Here is a 14,500-nt window from a genome sequence, read left to right on the forward strand (position 1 = left end):
TCCTGTTTTAAAGCTGTTAATTGTTCCTGCTGTGACCAGTTCCTGAGGTAGACCGTTCCATAAATTCACAGTCCTCATGGTAAAGAAGGCGTGTCGCCCCTTGAGACTAAACTTTTTCTTCTTCAGACGGAGGGAGTGCCCCCTCGTCCTTTGGGGGGGTTTAACCTGGAACAGTTTTTCTCCATATTTTTTGTATGGGCCATTAATATACTTATATACGTTTATCATATCCCCCCTGCAATACACAAGACACAGGATACACCGTCTGAATGACCCCTCACTCCCCAGGCCTTAGTTTATACATAGATGCAATTATAAAACACATGTATGTTTCCATAATCAGGCCTTGGGCCTGACAAAGTCCTCTTCCTTTCGGTCCTTTCGGACCTCTGGCTCCAGCAAAGGGTCCGGGCAGGTGCCCACGTGGGACAAGAAGGCTCTCTCGTTCCAGGCACGCCCGTCTTGGAAGTCGGACTCCAGCCGATCCAGCCCAAATCAGGCAACCGCAAACCCACTTCTGCATGAAGTGAGGCCCCCACCCGTGGTTTCTTCTCGGGTGGGAGGTCGTCTCTTGCTTTTTCGAGATACCTGGACCTCACACATTCAGGACTCTTGGGTCAGGGACGTGGTGTCCAACGGTTACCGAATCGAATTTGCACTCCCTTCCGAGGGATCGCTTTTTTTCGATCCTGGGCCCCCCGATCTCCTCCTCTGGCGAAGCAATTTCGAGCGGCTCTCCAGTCTCTGCTTCTCCAGCGGGTTATCATTCCCGTTCCTCCAGGGGAGCGTTTTCGGGGTTTCTATTCAAATCTTTTTTGTGGTCCCCAAGAAGGACAGTTCTGTGCGACCAATCCTAGACCTCAAGCGTCTCAACCGTCTCCTTCTCATCCGCCACTTCCGAATGGAATCTCTCCGTTCGGTGGTGGCGTCCCTGGAACAAGGGGAGTTCCTTTCATCGGTGGACATCAAGGATGCCTACCTCCATGTGCCAATATTTCCAGGCCATCATCGGTACCTCCGCTTTGCGGTTCCGGAGGGGCACTTCCAATTCGTAGCCCTCCCCTTCAGTCTAGCCACAGCTCCTTGGGTCTTTACAAAGATCCTTGCGCCAGTGATGGGCCTGTTACGGTCGAGGGGAATCTCGGTGATACCCTATCTGGACGACCTTCTAATCAAGGCTCCAACCAGAGCCCAGACTCTGGAGAATCTGGACGTCACTCTCCACACTCTGACTCTCTTCGGGTGGATGGTCAACCGGGACAAGTCAGTCCTCCTTCCTACCCAGTCTCTAACCTTCCTGAGACTTCGATTCTACACGGCCTCTGCTCGAATTTGTCTTCCGCCGTACAAACGTCTGGCGCTCCGGTCGGGGGTCCGCTCCCTTCGGACCCAGGTATCAGTCTCCATCCGCACTTGTATGGAAGTCCTGGGTCGGATGGTGGCAACTATGGAGGCCGTACCCTTTGCCCAGTTTCATTACCGCCCTCTTCAACGGCCGTGGCGTACATAAATCGACAGGGCGGCACTCGCAGCTCGGTAGCCATGGCCGAGGTGACAAAGATTCTCACCTGGGCGGAGAGCAAGGTTCCGGCCATTTCGTCGATTCACATTCCGGGAGTGCTCAATTGGGAAGCTGACTTCCTGAGTCGGTCCTCAACCTACCCCGGCGAGTGGTCTCTACATCCGGAGGTCTTCGCGCAGCTCTGCGACCTCTGGGGCATTCCGGACGTGGACCTCTTCGTGTCCCGGCACAATCGGAAGATCCTTCCTTTTGTGTCCAAGTCCCGGGACCCTCAGGCTCTGACCGTGGACGCCCTAGTGATTCCTTGGGTGGGGTTTGCCCTACCCTATCTGTTCCCTCCTCTTCAGCTCCTTCCCAGGGTACTGAGGAAGCTCAAGGCAGAGGACGTCCCCGCCATTCTGGTAGCTCCAGATTGGCCCCGAAGGTCGTGGTACGCCGACGTAGTCAGGCTCCTGGACAGTGCACTACTGCGCCTTCCGCTCCGCCAGGACCTGCTCTCTCTGGGTCCTCTTTGCCACCCCAATTTACAGTCGCTGCATTTGACGACGTGGCAGTTGAGACCGCGGTTTTGAGGGCCCGCGGGTTCTCTTCCCAAGTCATTCACACCATGCTCAAGAATTTACCTCCTCCGCAAGAATTTACCACCGTACTTGCCGGTCTTATTTTCGTGGGTATGAAGCTCAGGACTTCTCCCCGGTAACCTTCTCGGTTCCCCATCTTCTCTCCTTTTTGCAGTCGAGGTTGGAACTGGGGTTATCTCTCAGTTCGCTTAAAGGTCAGGTTTCGGCCCTTGCTGTTCTTTTCCAGCGGCCCCTGGCTTCTAATTCTCATGTCCGGACCTTCCTTCAAGGAGTGGCTCACGCTGTTCCTCCTTATCGGTCACCCTCTCCCCCCTTGAGACTTGAATATGGTTCTGAGTGCCCTCCAGGGTGCACCCTTTGAGCCCCTTAGAGAGGTGTCTCTCCGCCTCCTTTCTTGGAAAGTGCTGTTTCTTGTTGCTATCACCTCCGTCCGGAGGGTGTCTGAATTGGCAGCTCTTTCCTGCCGTTCTCCATTTCTGGTGATCCACCAGGACAAGGTTGTTTTCCGGTCAGATCCTTCCTTTTTGCCTAAGATGGTCTCTGCTTTTCTTCTCAATGAGGACATTGTCCTCCCGTCCTTTTTCTCCTGCTCCTTCTCATCCTAAGGAGCGCTTACTACACAAGCTGGATGTAGTTCGGGCTGTTTGGTCTTATCTCTCCATCACTACTTCGTTTCGTCAGTGTGATTCCTTTTTTCGTCCTTACAGGAGGCCGTCGCAAGGGACAACCTGCTTCCAAGGCCACCATTTCTCGGTGGATTCGGTCCGCCATTTCGGAAGCCTATCGCTGTAAGGGGTAGATTCCTCCTTTCAGGGTTGTGGCTCATTTTACCCGTTCTGTTGGGGCATCCTGGGCTCTCCAAAATAGAGCCTTGGCCTCGCAGATTTGCAAGGCGGCTACCTGGTCGTCTTTGCACACTTTATCAAGGTTTTACCGAGTTCATACTTTCGCATCGGCTGATTCTTGTCTGGGTCGTAAAGTGTTGCAGGCGGCAGTGGATCAGCCATCTGCCTGACTGCTTATCTGCCCACCCAAGGGACGGCTTTGGTACATCCCACAGTCTGTGTCCCCCAATGGTGCCGATAGAGAAAAGGAGATTTTTGTTTACTTACCGTAAAATCTCTTTTTCGAAGGATCCATTGGGGGACACAGTTCCGCCCTTTTTCGGATTTTCCTTTTGGTTCTCTGTCCGAGGGTGTGTTCAGTTATGTTTTTTCTTCTGGTTCTCCGACAGTTTTGGGTTTTTCTTTGACCTGTTGATCTCCTCCTATTGCTCTGGAACTTAAACTGATTAGCTCAGAGCCTGAAGGCGGGTATATCCTGCTGGGAGGAGCCGACTTTTTTTATTACCATAGTGTCACACCTCCTAGAGACAGCAGCATACACCCACGGTCTGTGTTCCCCAATGGATCCTTCGAGAGAGAGATTTTACGGTATGTTAACAAAAATCTTTGTTTAAAAAAAAATAAGTACATTAGAATTTTAGTTTTATTTACCATAAGGAGTGCAATAGCAAAAATTAGTTTTAATGGTAGTGGCTATTTAAACTCCACTTATCAAAATTGTAGGAGCTCCCTGCATTTGCACACCTACACATGTTGACTTATTACCTTCCCTGTGGATAGGCGGTACGTGGTTTATGATCAGATAACCCCTTTTACAGGTGTCTATCCAACTTACTCAGCTATGGCATATCCCCAAGCCTTGCCATAATTGCCTGACTGGTGTGGTGCTGTATCTGGGTCCCACTTCTTTCAATAGTTTATAACTTTACCAGCTGATAGGCCATGAATGTGTAATATGGGGGAACCACTTAAAAATAAAATACATTTATGGGCCCTATATTATGTTTCTGATTAAAATGTAAAGTGTCTATCCATATCTTTACTCTTTGATTTGCTAGGAAGACTGAAGCCTGGCCTCGATTATTGTAGCGGTATTAGAGTTCAAGCTGAAACCCCAGGATACACAACCATATTTGTCAGCTACACACATGGTCATGTACACCTAAGAGCTAAAATCATTGTGGCTGCCTATCTACCCCTCAAGGTAAGTTGTATACTAGTGTGTGTTTTAAAAGATTTCTTTTTTTTTTTTTTTGGGGGGGGGGGGGGGGGGGGAGTATATATTCTATTTACATTCTGTTTGCTTTATACATCTGATCATTTTTATTTAATATCAGCAGGCATCACAACTAATCACTGTTTGCAATAACAGTCAATCCTAAAACAATGGAAGACAAAATATTGAGCAAGGTGTCAGAGAAGTTCCCAGAGAAAGCAATTTTGTCTCCTAGTTTCTTTTCCACAAATTCAGTGACTCAAATGTGGTTAGACCACATAGGTGATTATAAATGTGGTCACCAAAGGTGTGTCACCTTATGCAAATAGCTAAAGAATTTCAGGCTAGTGCTTTGAATATTGTCTACAAAATGTGCGGTTATATGAACTGCAACACAAACATGTGGTGTGTAATAATGCCAATATAAAAAAATATTTATTTTTGTCTCCAGCCAGAGATTCCGGGTGCGGCCACCGCTGACTGAATGAGTTGGCGGTGGGATATTCTCTGCTAAAATTCTGAAGTGTGCACTGTGCAGAGGAATCCCATTGCCAGCAATGCGATTCTGCTGCTTCGGAATTTCCTACTGAAATTCTTAAGCGGAATTCCAGTTGGAAATTCCTTAGTGTGAACTCGACCTTACTGTGATGATCCGTAGAAGTAATTCAGGGGCATGAGGGAAATATTAGAGATTTGGACATATTATATATAAAATATAATATAATATGTGTATATCTCTGTTTAATTAAAAAGCAACTCCCCTTAATTGTAATTTATGTTAAAAAGTTAATTGCATGTATTTTCTTCAATTCTTAGACTATTGATCCGCCATCAGTAGCGCTGGTTACATTAGGTTCTTCAAAAGACATGCTATTTGAAGGGGGGCCCAATCCTTGGGTGCTAGAACCTCTGAAGTTCTTCCGGAATGTATCTGTGGAGGAGAAGGACCGCACTGGTCTGTTTCTGCTTGATACCCCATTATCTCGTAATAATTTTCATCACTGGATTAGAACTGTTTGCAGAGACCTTGATGAACAGGTAATGGTGAATCCAAAGTTTTAAAATGCATGTCCAGATATTGACAAATATAATAATGCATGTCCAGATACTGACAAATAGTAATTTATTTACTCTCACAGTACATTGTTTGCTCAAATTGGTTCCCATCCCCATTGGTGCTCACAATCTGTGTGTTTTAAAGTGGGGGAGGAAACATGAGTATCCAGAGAAAACGAACACAAACCTGGGCAGAACATGCAAACTAGGACCCCAAACGCTTTAAGGCAGCAGTGCCAATCACTCAACTACTGTACTGCCGCTATATATTGTTAAAAAATATTATGTCTCCAATAATATGTGATTAGTTTAAGGGATTACTCCGCCCCTAGACATCTCATCCCCTATCCAAAGGATAGGGGATAAGATGTCAGATTGCTGAGGTCCCGCTGCTGGGGACCCCGGGGATCACCGCTGCGGCACCCCGCCATCATTACTGCACAGAGCGAGATCGCTCTGCACGTAATGACGGGCAATACAGGGGCCGGAGCATCGTTACGTCACGGCCCGCCCCCGTCAATACAAGTCTATGGGAGGGGGTGTGGCGGTCGTCACGCCCCCTGCCATAGACTTGCATTAAGGGGACGGGCCGTGATGTCATGAGGGGCGGAGCCATGACGTTGCGCTGCTCCAGCCCCTGTATTGCCCGTCATTACGCACAGAGCGAACTCTCTCTGTGCTGTAATGATAGCGGGGTGCCGCAGCGGGCTCCCCGGGGTCCCCAGCAGCGTGACCGCGGCGATCTAACATCTTATCCCCTATCCTTTGAATAGGGGATAAGATGCCAGGGGCGGAGTACCCCTTTAATCATCCTGTATAGCTGAATTTCATGCAGTATGGCAATAAAATATAATTTGCATGGCATTTAGCGGTGTAGGACCCTTAGACTAATCCCATATATTGGAGAGTTTGGTGCTTCCTATTTCTGCAGTCTGCGACAATGTGTATGCAATGGATGCAGCATTTAGAAACTTGAGGTTTGTTTGACATGTCAGGAAATTCTTCTTACATACTGTATGTCCAATGGATGGCTTCTACAATTCAACTGTATACTCTAAAATTGCATACATCACACATAGCTTACTTTTTTCAAATTTTTTTTTTTAAATGGTATGTCTTTTAGTTTAGCTTAGAAGTCAGCAGACTTTGCTTTTTTTATACAACAGAATAAAGGGTGTAGTGACCTATATCAGTGTGGTTCTCATCAGGCTCATGAGACAAGTAGTCCTGATAAACAGTAATTTATTTAATGTCCTTCTCTGGCAGATGATTTCGCTGTCTGTTGGAAATCAACCCACAGTGACCAACCCATTCCCAGCAGTTGAGAATGTTAATGTGAAGCTGGCCTGCTCGCCTCCATCACGATTTACTGTGAATCCTGTGTATAATCATTCCCATATGGATCTCATCTGTCCACTGATGCAGCAAGAAAAGCAACTGGTACGTTTTTTCCTGTTTTTTCCTTTCATCAATTTTTTTTTTTTATATATATTTTTTAATTTAAAAAATCTTATATTTGTGCAAATCATTTAGACTCTTTCAGGAAAACAACTTAAATGTAGTGTGGCATAGATAGCCTTTTGCAGTGGTCAGTGATTTATCAACTGCGGCTTTTTTTTTTAAATAACAATATTTTTGCGCACGCACTCGCATTTTTGTTCTCGCACAAGCCTGAACCACACAAGTTGATTAAATGTAGACTAGTTTCTGTTAATGAAAAATGTGCAGTAGGGTGGCTTGTTTTTCCCCTTTTTTCTCTGATCAGATCATAATACTCATCAAAAGCTGCCCATCCATATGGGCAACTCGCATGCAACATTTGGTTCTGATCAGACTGTCTCCAAAATGAGTGTCATGTTTTACATGGGAATATGCCTCGAATTGTGTGCTAAATCTTTATTAGGGCAGCTCCTCGCCCATCAAATAACCCAGAGCCCACCATGCGGAGTTGGCTGCACTTTGGGCTCCTTGCAAGCCCTACTCACTCACTCAACCAACCAACCATACGTAGAGCATGTCGACCTAATCTGAGATGTTTTCAGTCGGAAAAATTTGTAACAAATTGACTTTGTCAAATTCGGACAATGCCTGTCTGGTGAAGCTAGTAGTAAAGACAGAGAATATTGTCTAATCACAACCAAATTGTCCCCTTGACTTAAACTTTTTTTTTTTTTTTTTATAACATACACTATGGTGGACTAGTTTAACTCCCACTGGACAATTTTCCTAAGGTCACCATTATGCAGTTTTATTTTTTTCCCCCCCTACTACAAAAAAAGAGTATCTTGCTGTTGCAGCCCTTTAAGATACTGAAGCCAAAGTGTCGATTGATTAGTTGATCGTTGAAGGTCTAGCTTCTGAACTTGTTATCTCTGGTAGAAGTTACTGCTAGTCGTATATTTCCCTTGCAGTCGCTGATACAGGCCAAATGTAGTATTACATACCAGTCGAGGAAATAAATGGGCAACAATGTAATAGGTGCGAGGACTGTACCTACCACAGTGAAAGCTGCTCCTTTTAAGTTGCTCTCTGCTTCGAGTAATAGAGTAGATGTGACAGACCTCTCTATAGAAGTCCAGCAGTAAATTATAGGCAGGTTGGCTATTGTGCCAGATCTTTTTAAAGAGGTTGTACCACTAGAGATGAACAAATGTATAAGGGTACTAACCATTGGGATCCCAGCAATTACAAGAACAATGTCCCAAGTTGCAATTCATAAGAAGTAGTGCATATATTCATGCAGCTGTCCCGTACAATTCAGATGGAGATGGTTCTTTAACAGATTAGATAATAAGGGTATGTACCATGTGTTCTATCCTAGATTCCGGTTTCCAACTATCGGAATCAGTTGTTGCAGTTATCGGCCTACGATCACCAGGGGAGAAAGTTTGACAACTTTAGTTCTTTGGCTGTTGAGTGGGACTCGTCCAAGATGTCACTAGCCAGCTTTGATTCAAAACCTATGGAATATATTCAAAAAGAAGATGGAAGTAGTCAGCGAAAGATGCATGGTATTTGTCAATCAAAGTTTTTATATAAATATCACAGAAATTCCCGTAATACCATAAGGATCCCACGCAAGTAAGCACTTAAATCCATAAGAACAAAAAACGTGAATACAGATCAATTACTTTATTAAGGTATAATCAGTTAAAAACTACAACAGTGAAGGCCAAAGGGCCTATATAACAACATGTACATCCAATGACACAGAGTTACAACTGGACATACAACAATAAGAGACTGCACAAAAAGGGCACTACCTCAAGGAAGGAACCCAAGAAATAGGGAGCAAATTAACGGTGTAGGGATCCCTACACCGTTCATTTGCTCTCTACTTCTTGGGTTTTTATATGTAAAATATCTCAAAATAAGAAATGCACGACCATGATATCTAATGGACTGTTATTGTTTTAGGTCTGAACACGATTCATGTTCATCAGGTATCGGGAAAAGCAGTTATTACTGCCAAGGCAAACCATTACCAGGATTCTCATCTCCTAGTCGCCAATGTTAGAACACGGGTATGTGTCAGAAGCATTCCTTGCCGTTTTGTGGCTAGTGTTACTGTCCAATTGTTAGTGTTGAGATCAGTATATTGATTTGTATTAGTAATACATAGTATATAAAATAATATTCAGCATCTACTTAACCTGGTATTATTAAAGGGGTAGTCATAGTTGGTTTTTATTTTAGTTAATGTTCAGTCTCTTTCCAAGGTTTGTTGGAGAAGAACATGTATCTGGTTTATTTAAAGAGGGTCAGGGGTGTGCCTAAAATATAACTTTTAATATTTCTAATTAAAATATATATACATATGATGTTTGTGTATTCAATCACCACAAAATATGACAAGGGACTTGCTTGATGTATATGGGGTGACCAAGAAAGACTCTGCTTGGCCCTGCCAGTCTGGCTAGGTCCCCCAAGCATCAAAAAACTCCCACCAATTTGACCGCCGGCGCCTTTCTGCCAATACTCAGATTGGCGTCATCAGGGAGGAATACAATTGGTCCAAAGAATAAGACACCACAATCAATAGAAAGATATAATGTCAAAGTTAATAAATGCTTTGTGGGTTCCACAATAGTTGGGTCCAGCTGCAAAAGAAATGTATATGCACTGCTTTCCCTATTATTCCTGTAAGGAAAGGGGAGCCATGGATGGTGCCTGTGAATAAATGCAGATCTGTCCCTAGGAACCACACATTCAGGGTAACCGGTCCGGTCCACCTAGAAAGAATACAAACACAAGGAGGCCCCGGTCACTATTTCTCCTGGAAGAGAACGCTGGGGAGCTCCGAGTAGTTCCCTAATCCTACTCACGGTTTCCCAGTAAGAGACGAGGTCCAAAACAACCTGCTGTTGCACAGGGAGCAGCTCGTTCGTCCCTAAGGGATCTATTACTGGCCCTAGTAAGCCCTATGCTTGAACCCTAGTGCCTAGGCGGTGTTCCCATTCCCTCTCTCCCCCCCCCCCCCCCCCCCCTCTCATAAAATCGGGAATAATTTGGGAGACTATCTCCCGATTTCTTTAACCCCATTTAATACATTGCCCTGAGTTAGGTAATCATTACTCCCTCTCTCTGACCTCACCTTACTATCATGCTAACATTAGCATATATACTTTATTAAACATCATTACTAATTTCTAAAAATACCAATAAAAATTCTAAGATACGACCTAGTATATAGGAACAATGCATCTAATAAGCCAACATATAAAACCAACATATTTAGATACATCACTGTTAAATACATTCAGCCGTTGAAACTAAGTCGATGCGCAGCCGATCTGACATTGCACGCCCCCATCAGCGTGTCATGGAGGTGTGCGCGGCTTGCGCGAGTATATCCGGCAGCTGACAGGAAGTGATGTCAGACGCCGGCATCTCGCTAGTCAGAGCGAGCAGAGCGGCGAACGTGCTGCTCCCTGCGCAACAGCAGGTTGTTTTGGACCTCGTCTCTTACTGGGAAACCGTGAGTAGGATTAGGGAACTACTCGTAGCTCCCCAGCGTTCTCTTCCAGGAGAAATAGTGACCGGGGCCTCCTTGTGTTTGTATTCTTTCTAGGTGGACCGGACCGGTTACCCTGAATGTGTGGTTCCTAGGGACAGATCTGCATTTATTCACCGTCACCATCCATGGCTGCCCTTTCCTTACAGGAATAATAGGGAAAGCAGTGCATATACATTTCTTTTGCAGCTGGACCCAACTATTGTGGAACCCACAAACCATTTATTAACTTTGACATTATATCTTTCTATTGATTGTGGTGTCTTATTCTTTGGACCAATTGTATTCCTCCCTGATGACGCCAATTGGCAGAAACTCGCCGGCGGTAAAATTGGTGGGAGTTTTTTGATGCTTGGGGGACCTAGCCAGACTGGCAGGGCCAAGCAGAGTCTTTCTTGGTCACCCCATATATATCAAGCACGTCCCTTGTCATATTTTGTTATTTTGTGGTGATTGAATACACAAACACATCATATGTATATATATTTTAATTAGAAATATTAAGTTATATTTTAGGCACAGTCCTGACACTTAAATGGTGCTCACATAATTCTGCTCTCTAAAGCTGGGTGAATACATCTGCGCTCAAGCGTGGTCTGACGCAGGACTACATTTCTCTGCGCCCTATTGTTTATTTAAAGAGGGGGAAGAAATCTGCATACCTTGGGTTATGAATAGTCTTTTCTTTTCCAGGTGAAAACACTCACACCTGTTGCTGCCAGTCTAGAACTTCTACTTGTGGAGGATTTGAGGGTGAATCCCGAAGCAATTTCCATCTACAATCATCCAGATGTTACGGTGAGATTCTTTGTTCTGCAAACTACATTTAAAACAAGAGTAAAATGTGTCCTTCAAATTAAAGAATCAGTGCAAAAACCTGACCTGGCTGTTTGGCTCAATACGTTGTTAGTTTTGTATATGGGATTTGAAAAATGTCTCTTGGGTCCCCTCTATCTCCTGTCCTGTATCTTACTAGCTTAAAGGGGTATTCCAGGCAAAACCTTTTTTTATATATATCAACTGGCTCCGGAAAGTTAAACAGATTTGTAAATGACTTCCATTAAAAAATCTTAATCCTTCCAATAGTTATTAGCTTCTGAAGTTGAGTTGTTGTTTTCGGTCTAACTGCTCTCTGATGATAATAACAATCCATTTTTTTTTTTACATATATAGCGGGCACACATTCCATAGTGCTGTACACTCAAATTGGTCCTGGTCCCCATAGGGGCTCACAATATAAACCTTTCAGTATGACGGGAAACCATCGTACTCGAAGAGGATAAGTTATTAAGTACCAGAGTACCCCTGTAAGATAAGGTAACATTGCTATAGATATTGTCTTTCAGTAGAATATGTCAGCTCTAACTTCGAGGTACAGTATATCAGCAATAGTGCTTTGCTGTTCATGACTGTGCATCTAGAAATAATCAGTTTTAGCTTTGTGTCAGTAGGAGGCAGACACAGGTCTGGAGCTCTCTCCAGACCTGGTCTTTTCTGTTTTATTATTTTCTATTTAGGAATGTTAAGTTAAGGTTTTTTCCCTTTGTTTTTCTAGGTTGGGCGGCAGGAGCATGGTGCTACCTGATCGCCCACGTGCGATGAAGGGGCACGGTGCATAGAGCCCCTTTGAACCCCTTTTTGCCAACGGCCAGCACCTGGCTGTAGTACCCTGGGTCCGGGTCCCCCACTTGCCCCTGCCCGCCTCGCTATGGCAGCTTTGCATGATGCAGCTCGGTCTTTATCTGGCTGAAGACTTCAGGGTAAGTATAGGAAGATCAGGTCTGCTGGTGAGTAGGGATCGACCGATTATCGGTTTGGGCATTATCGGTATCGGCAATTACCTTGCCGATAATCCGGTAATGATCCGCCCCCACCGCACCGCGACTGCCCCACCGCACCACACCGCGTCACACCCCCCCCCCCACTGACCCACCGCACCGCGTCGCACCCCCCACTGCACCGCGTCGCACCCCCCACTGCACCGCCCCGGCCCCGACCCCATTGCCTCCCCAATCCCCGGTTTTATAATTAAATGCTGGACCCTCTATGGGTGGCCAGACTAGGCCAGGGACTGAATGCCTGGTGCAGCCGGCCCGTCCTCACTGCTGCACTGCCCGGCCAGACCAAAGACCCGCCGCTCGTAGAGGGTCCAACATGAAACGCGGCCAGGCACTAAGCCTGGCCACAAAACAGGTCCGGGGGGGGGGGGGGGGGGGGGGTGTTTGGAATGAGACCGGAGTGTTAAGACACCCGGCAGCCAGCTAGCTAGAGCGAAGCTGGAAAAATGTCCATAGCGGAGTGCCTGGATGGGGGGGGGGGGGGGGGAGGTGTTCGAGACAGGCCACCAGACTGACCCCTACAGGTATGGCACCGGGGCCATGAGGGGTCCTGCCCAGAGCAGCCACCAGCAATGATGGCTGAGGAACTTGGCACAGTGTATAGGACCCCATGAAGGTAGAAAAGGGAGGGGGGAATGTAGTACATACTCTCCCGCAGTTCTCCTCTTCCTATACTTACCCTGAAGTCTTCGGCCAGCTAAAAACCGAGCTCCATCACACCAAGCTGCCATAGCGAGGCCGGCAGGAGCAAGTGGGGGGGGGGGACCCGGACCCAGGGTATTACCGCCAGGCACTGACCTTTGACGAGAAGGGGTTAACAGCCCATATACTCTATGCACTGTGCCCCTTCATCGCATGTGGGCGATCAGGTGGCGCCTAGAAAAATAAAAAAGGGAAAAAACCTTAACTTAACATCCCTAACTAGAAAATAAAACAGAGAAGACCAGCTCTGGAGAGAGCTCCAGACTTGTCTGCCTATTACTGACATGAAGCTAAAACTGATTAGCTCATCGCTAGTGGGTGGGCATATCCTCCTTCTCTTTTCCCGGCTGCCGGTGTCCCGATCGTGCAGCTGGTACCCCGTTCGCTCCCCGGCCTGCTCTCGGGGACTGCTGCCGGAAAGGCGCGGTTTCCAGCGCACTGTGATTCCTGGCGGCCCGCGGGCGCTCCATAAATTTAGCCCCCAGCTTCTTCCTTCCTATAGGCAGTCTTCGACAGCGTGTCCTCTCCAGCGTGCCCTTTCCTGTAGGCTGCACGGTCTGAATGTTAATACAAAAAAAGAGCTTCTCATGGGCACTCTGCGCCCTCCAGTGGCTGAATGTTGTTGTTCATCACTGTTTGCTCTCCTGTGATAGGCCTCCTCTAGTGGCGACACATGGTTATTGCAGTTGTATAGTTTTTCTACGGCCCTTCTCCTTCCTGCTCCTATTGCTTTAGCGGTTTGGAGTATCTCCCTCAAACCCCTATTCGGTTCTGTGGCCTGGGGTTGCCTGGCGACTCGCAACCTCCTGCCTTGAGGGCATTTTGTTCACCTGATCTTAGCCGAAAGGTCAAGAAGCATAGTATCTGTTCTTTTCAGTTTAATATCTGATATGTCCCCTATCTGGGGACCATATATTTAATAGATTTTTGAGAACAGCTTGCTTCCATCACCCTATGCATTGACCCGATATGGCAGTATCTTCGGGTACAGTACTCTTTAAAATCTGTCAAAATATTAGGTCTTTGGTCTGCATGTTTGCGGCACTTAACCTTCGCACTGTACCATTTTGCCTACATAAGTGTGGTATGCAGCCATGTGCTTTCCTAGCCCCTGTTTTCTAAAAAAACAAAAAAGCGATGGTTTCGGGCCATGGCCTGTTTTTCCGTGGTGACCTGATTGGTCATTTTACTGGGGTATGGGATTTTCACATATGTCCACACTGAGGGATAGTCATCGTCATGGCTCGCCTTCCTTGGGGAATTCCAGGAAATCTGGCAGCACCCTGTCTGTTTCCTTCACCACCGGTCACCAGTGCCAAGTCTGCTGTGCTTGAACTTCCGTTCTCCCCTCTACCTGTGTGAAGTAACTGAACGGGGTGACATGGCGTGAGTGACAGTCGCTGCGGCTTCAGTTCCGGTACCCAATGTGAGTGGACCAATGTAGATTGGACCCTTTGTGATGCCCATGGATAGCGCGATGTCTGTCACATCCACTCTGGCAGTTCCGGTACCCCACTGCATGTGGTAGTTGCTGAAGGGGTGTTCCTGCGTGTACTGAGCGCATTCTATACGGTCTGGGGGAACCTACAGTCTGCCACATTTGCAGCGGAGATTCCAGTCCTCCACTACCTGTAAGAGGGGTCCAATGACGGTCCCTCCAGGTACGATGTGCCACCTTCACCAGCAGCAGCGACCACTTAAATGCTGCCATGTGTGATTTAACATG

At 46.4% G+C, this 14,500-nt stretch overlaps 1 protein-coding gene and 1 pseudogene across 1 annotated transcript in view; both read left to right on the forward strand.

The window, feature by feature from the left end:
• LOC130275783 (nuclear pore membrane glycoprotein 210-like) overlaps positions 1–14,500 on the forward strand; it is a 134,070-nt gene that overhangs the window by 46,314 nt on the left and 73,256 nt on the right. The window contains exons 14-19 of the mRNA XM_056524188.1: positions 4,007–4,152; positions 4,981–5,202; positions 6,487–6,660; positions 8,042–8,231; positions 8,638–8,744; positions 10,928–11,032. Coding sequence (XP_056380163.1) covers positions 4,007–4,152; positions 4,981–5,202; positions 6,487–6,660; positions 8,042–8,231; positions 8,638–8,744; positions 10,928–11,032 — 944 coding nt within the window. The remainder of the gene's footprint in view (positions 1–4,006; positions 4,153–4,980; positions 5,203–6,486; positions 6,661–8,041; positions 8,232–8,637; positions 8,745–10,927; positions 11,033–14,500) is intronic.
• On the forward strand, positions 13,601–13,775 carry LOC130278079 (U2 spliceosomal RNA; annotated as a pseudogene).

The sequence above is a fragment of the Hyla sarda genome, chromosome 6 (genome assembly GCF_029499605.1).
Source record: "Hyla sarda isolate aHylSar1 chromosome 6, aHylSar1.hap1, whole genome shotgun sequence".
Classification (NCBI taxonomy): Eukaryota; Metazoa; Chordata; class Amphibia; order Anura; family Hylidae; genus Hyla; species Hyla sarda.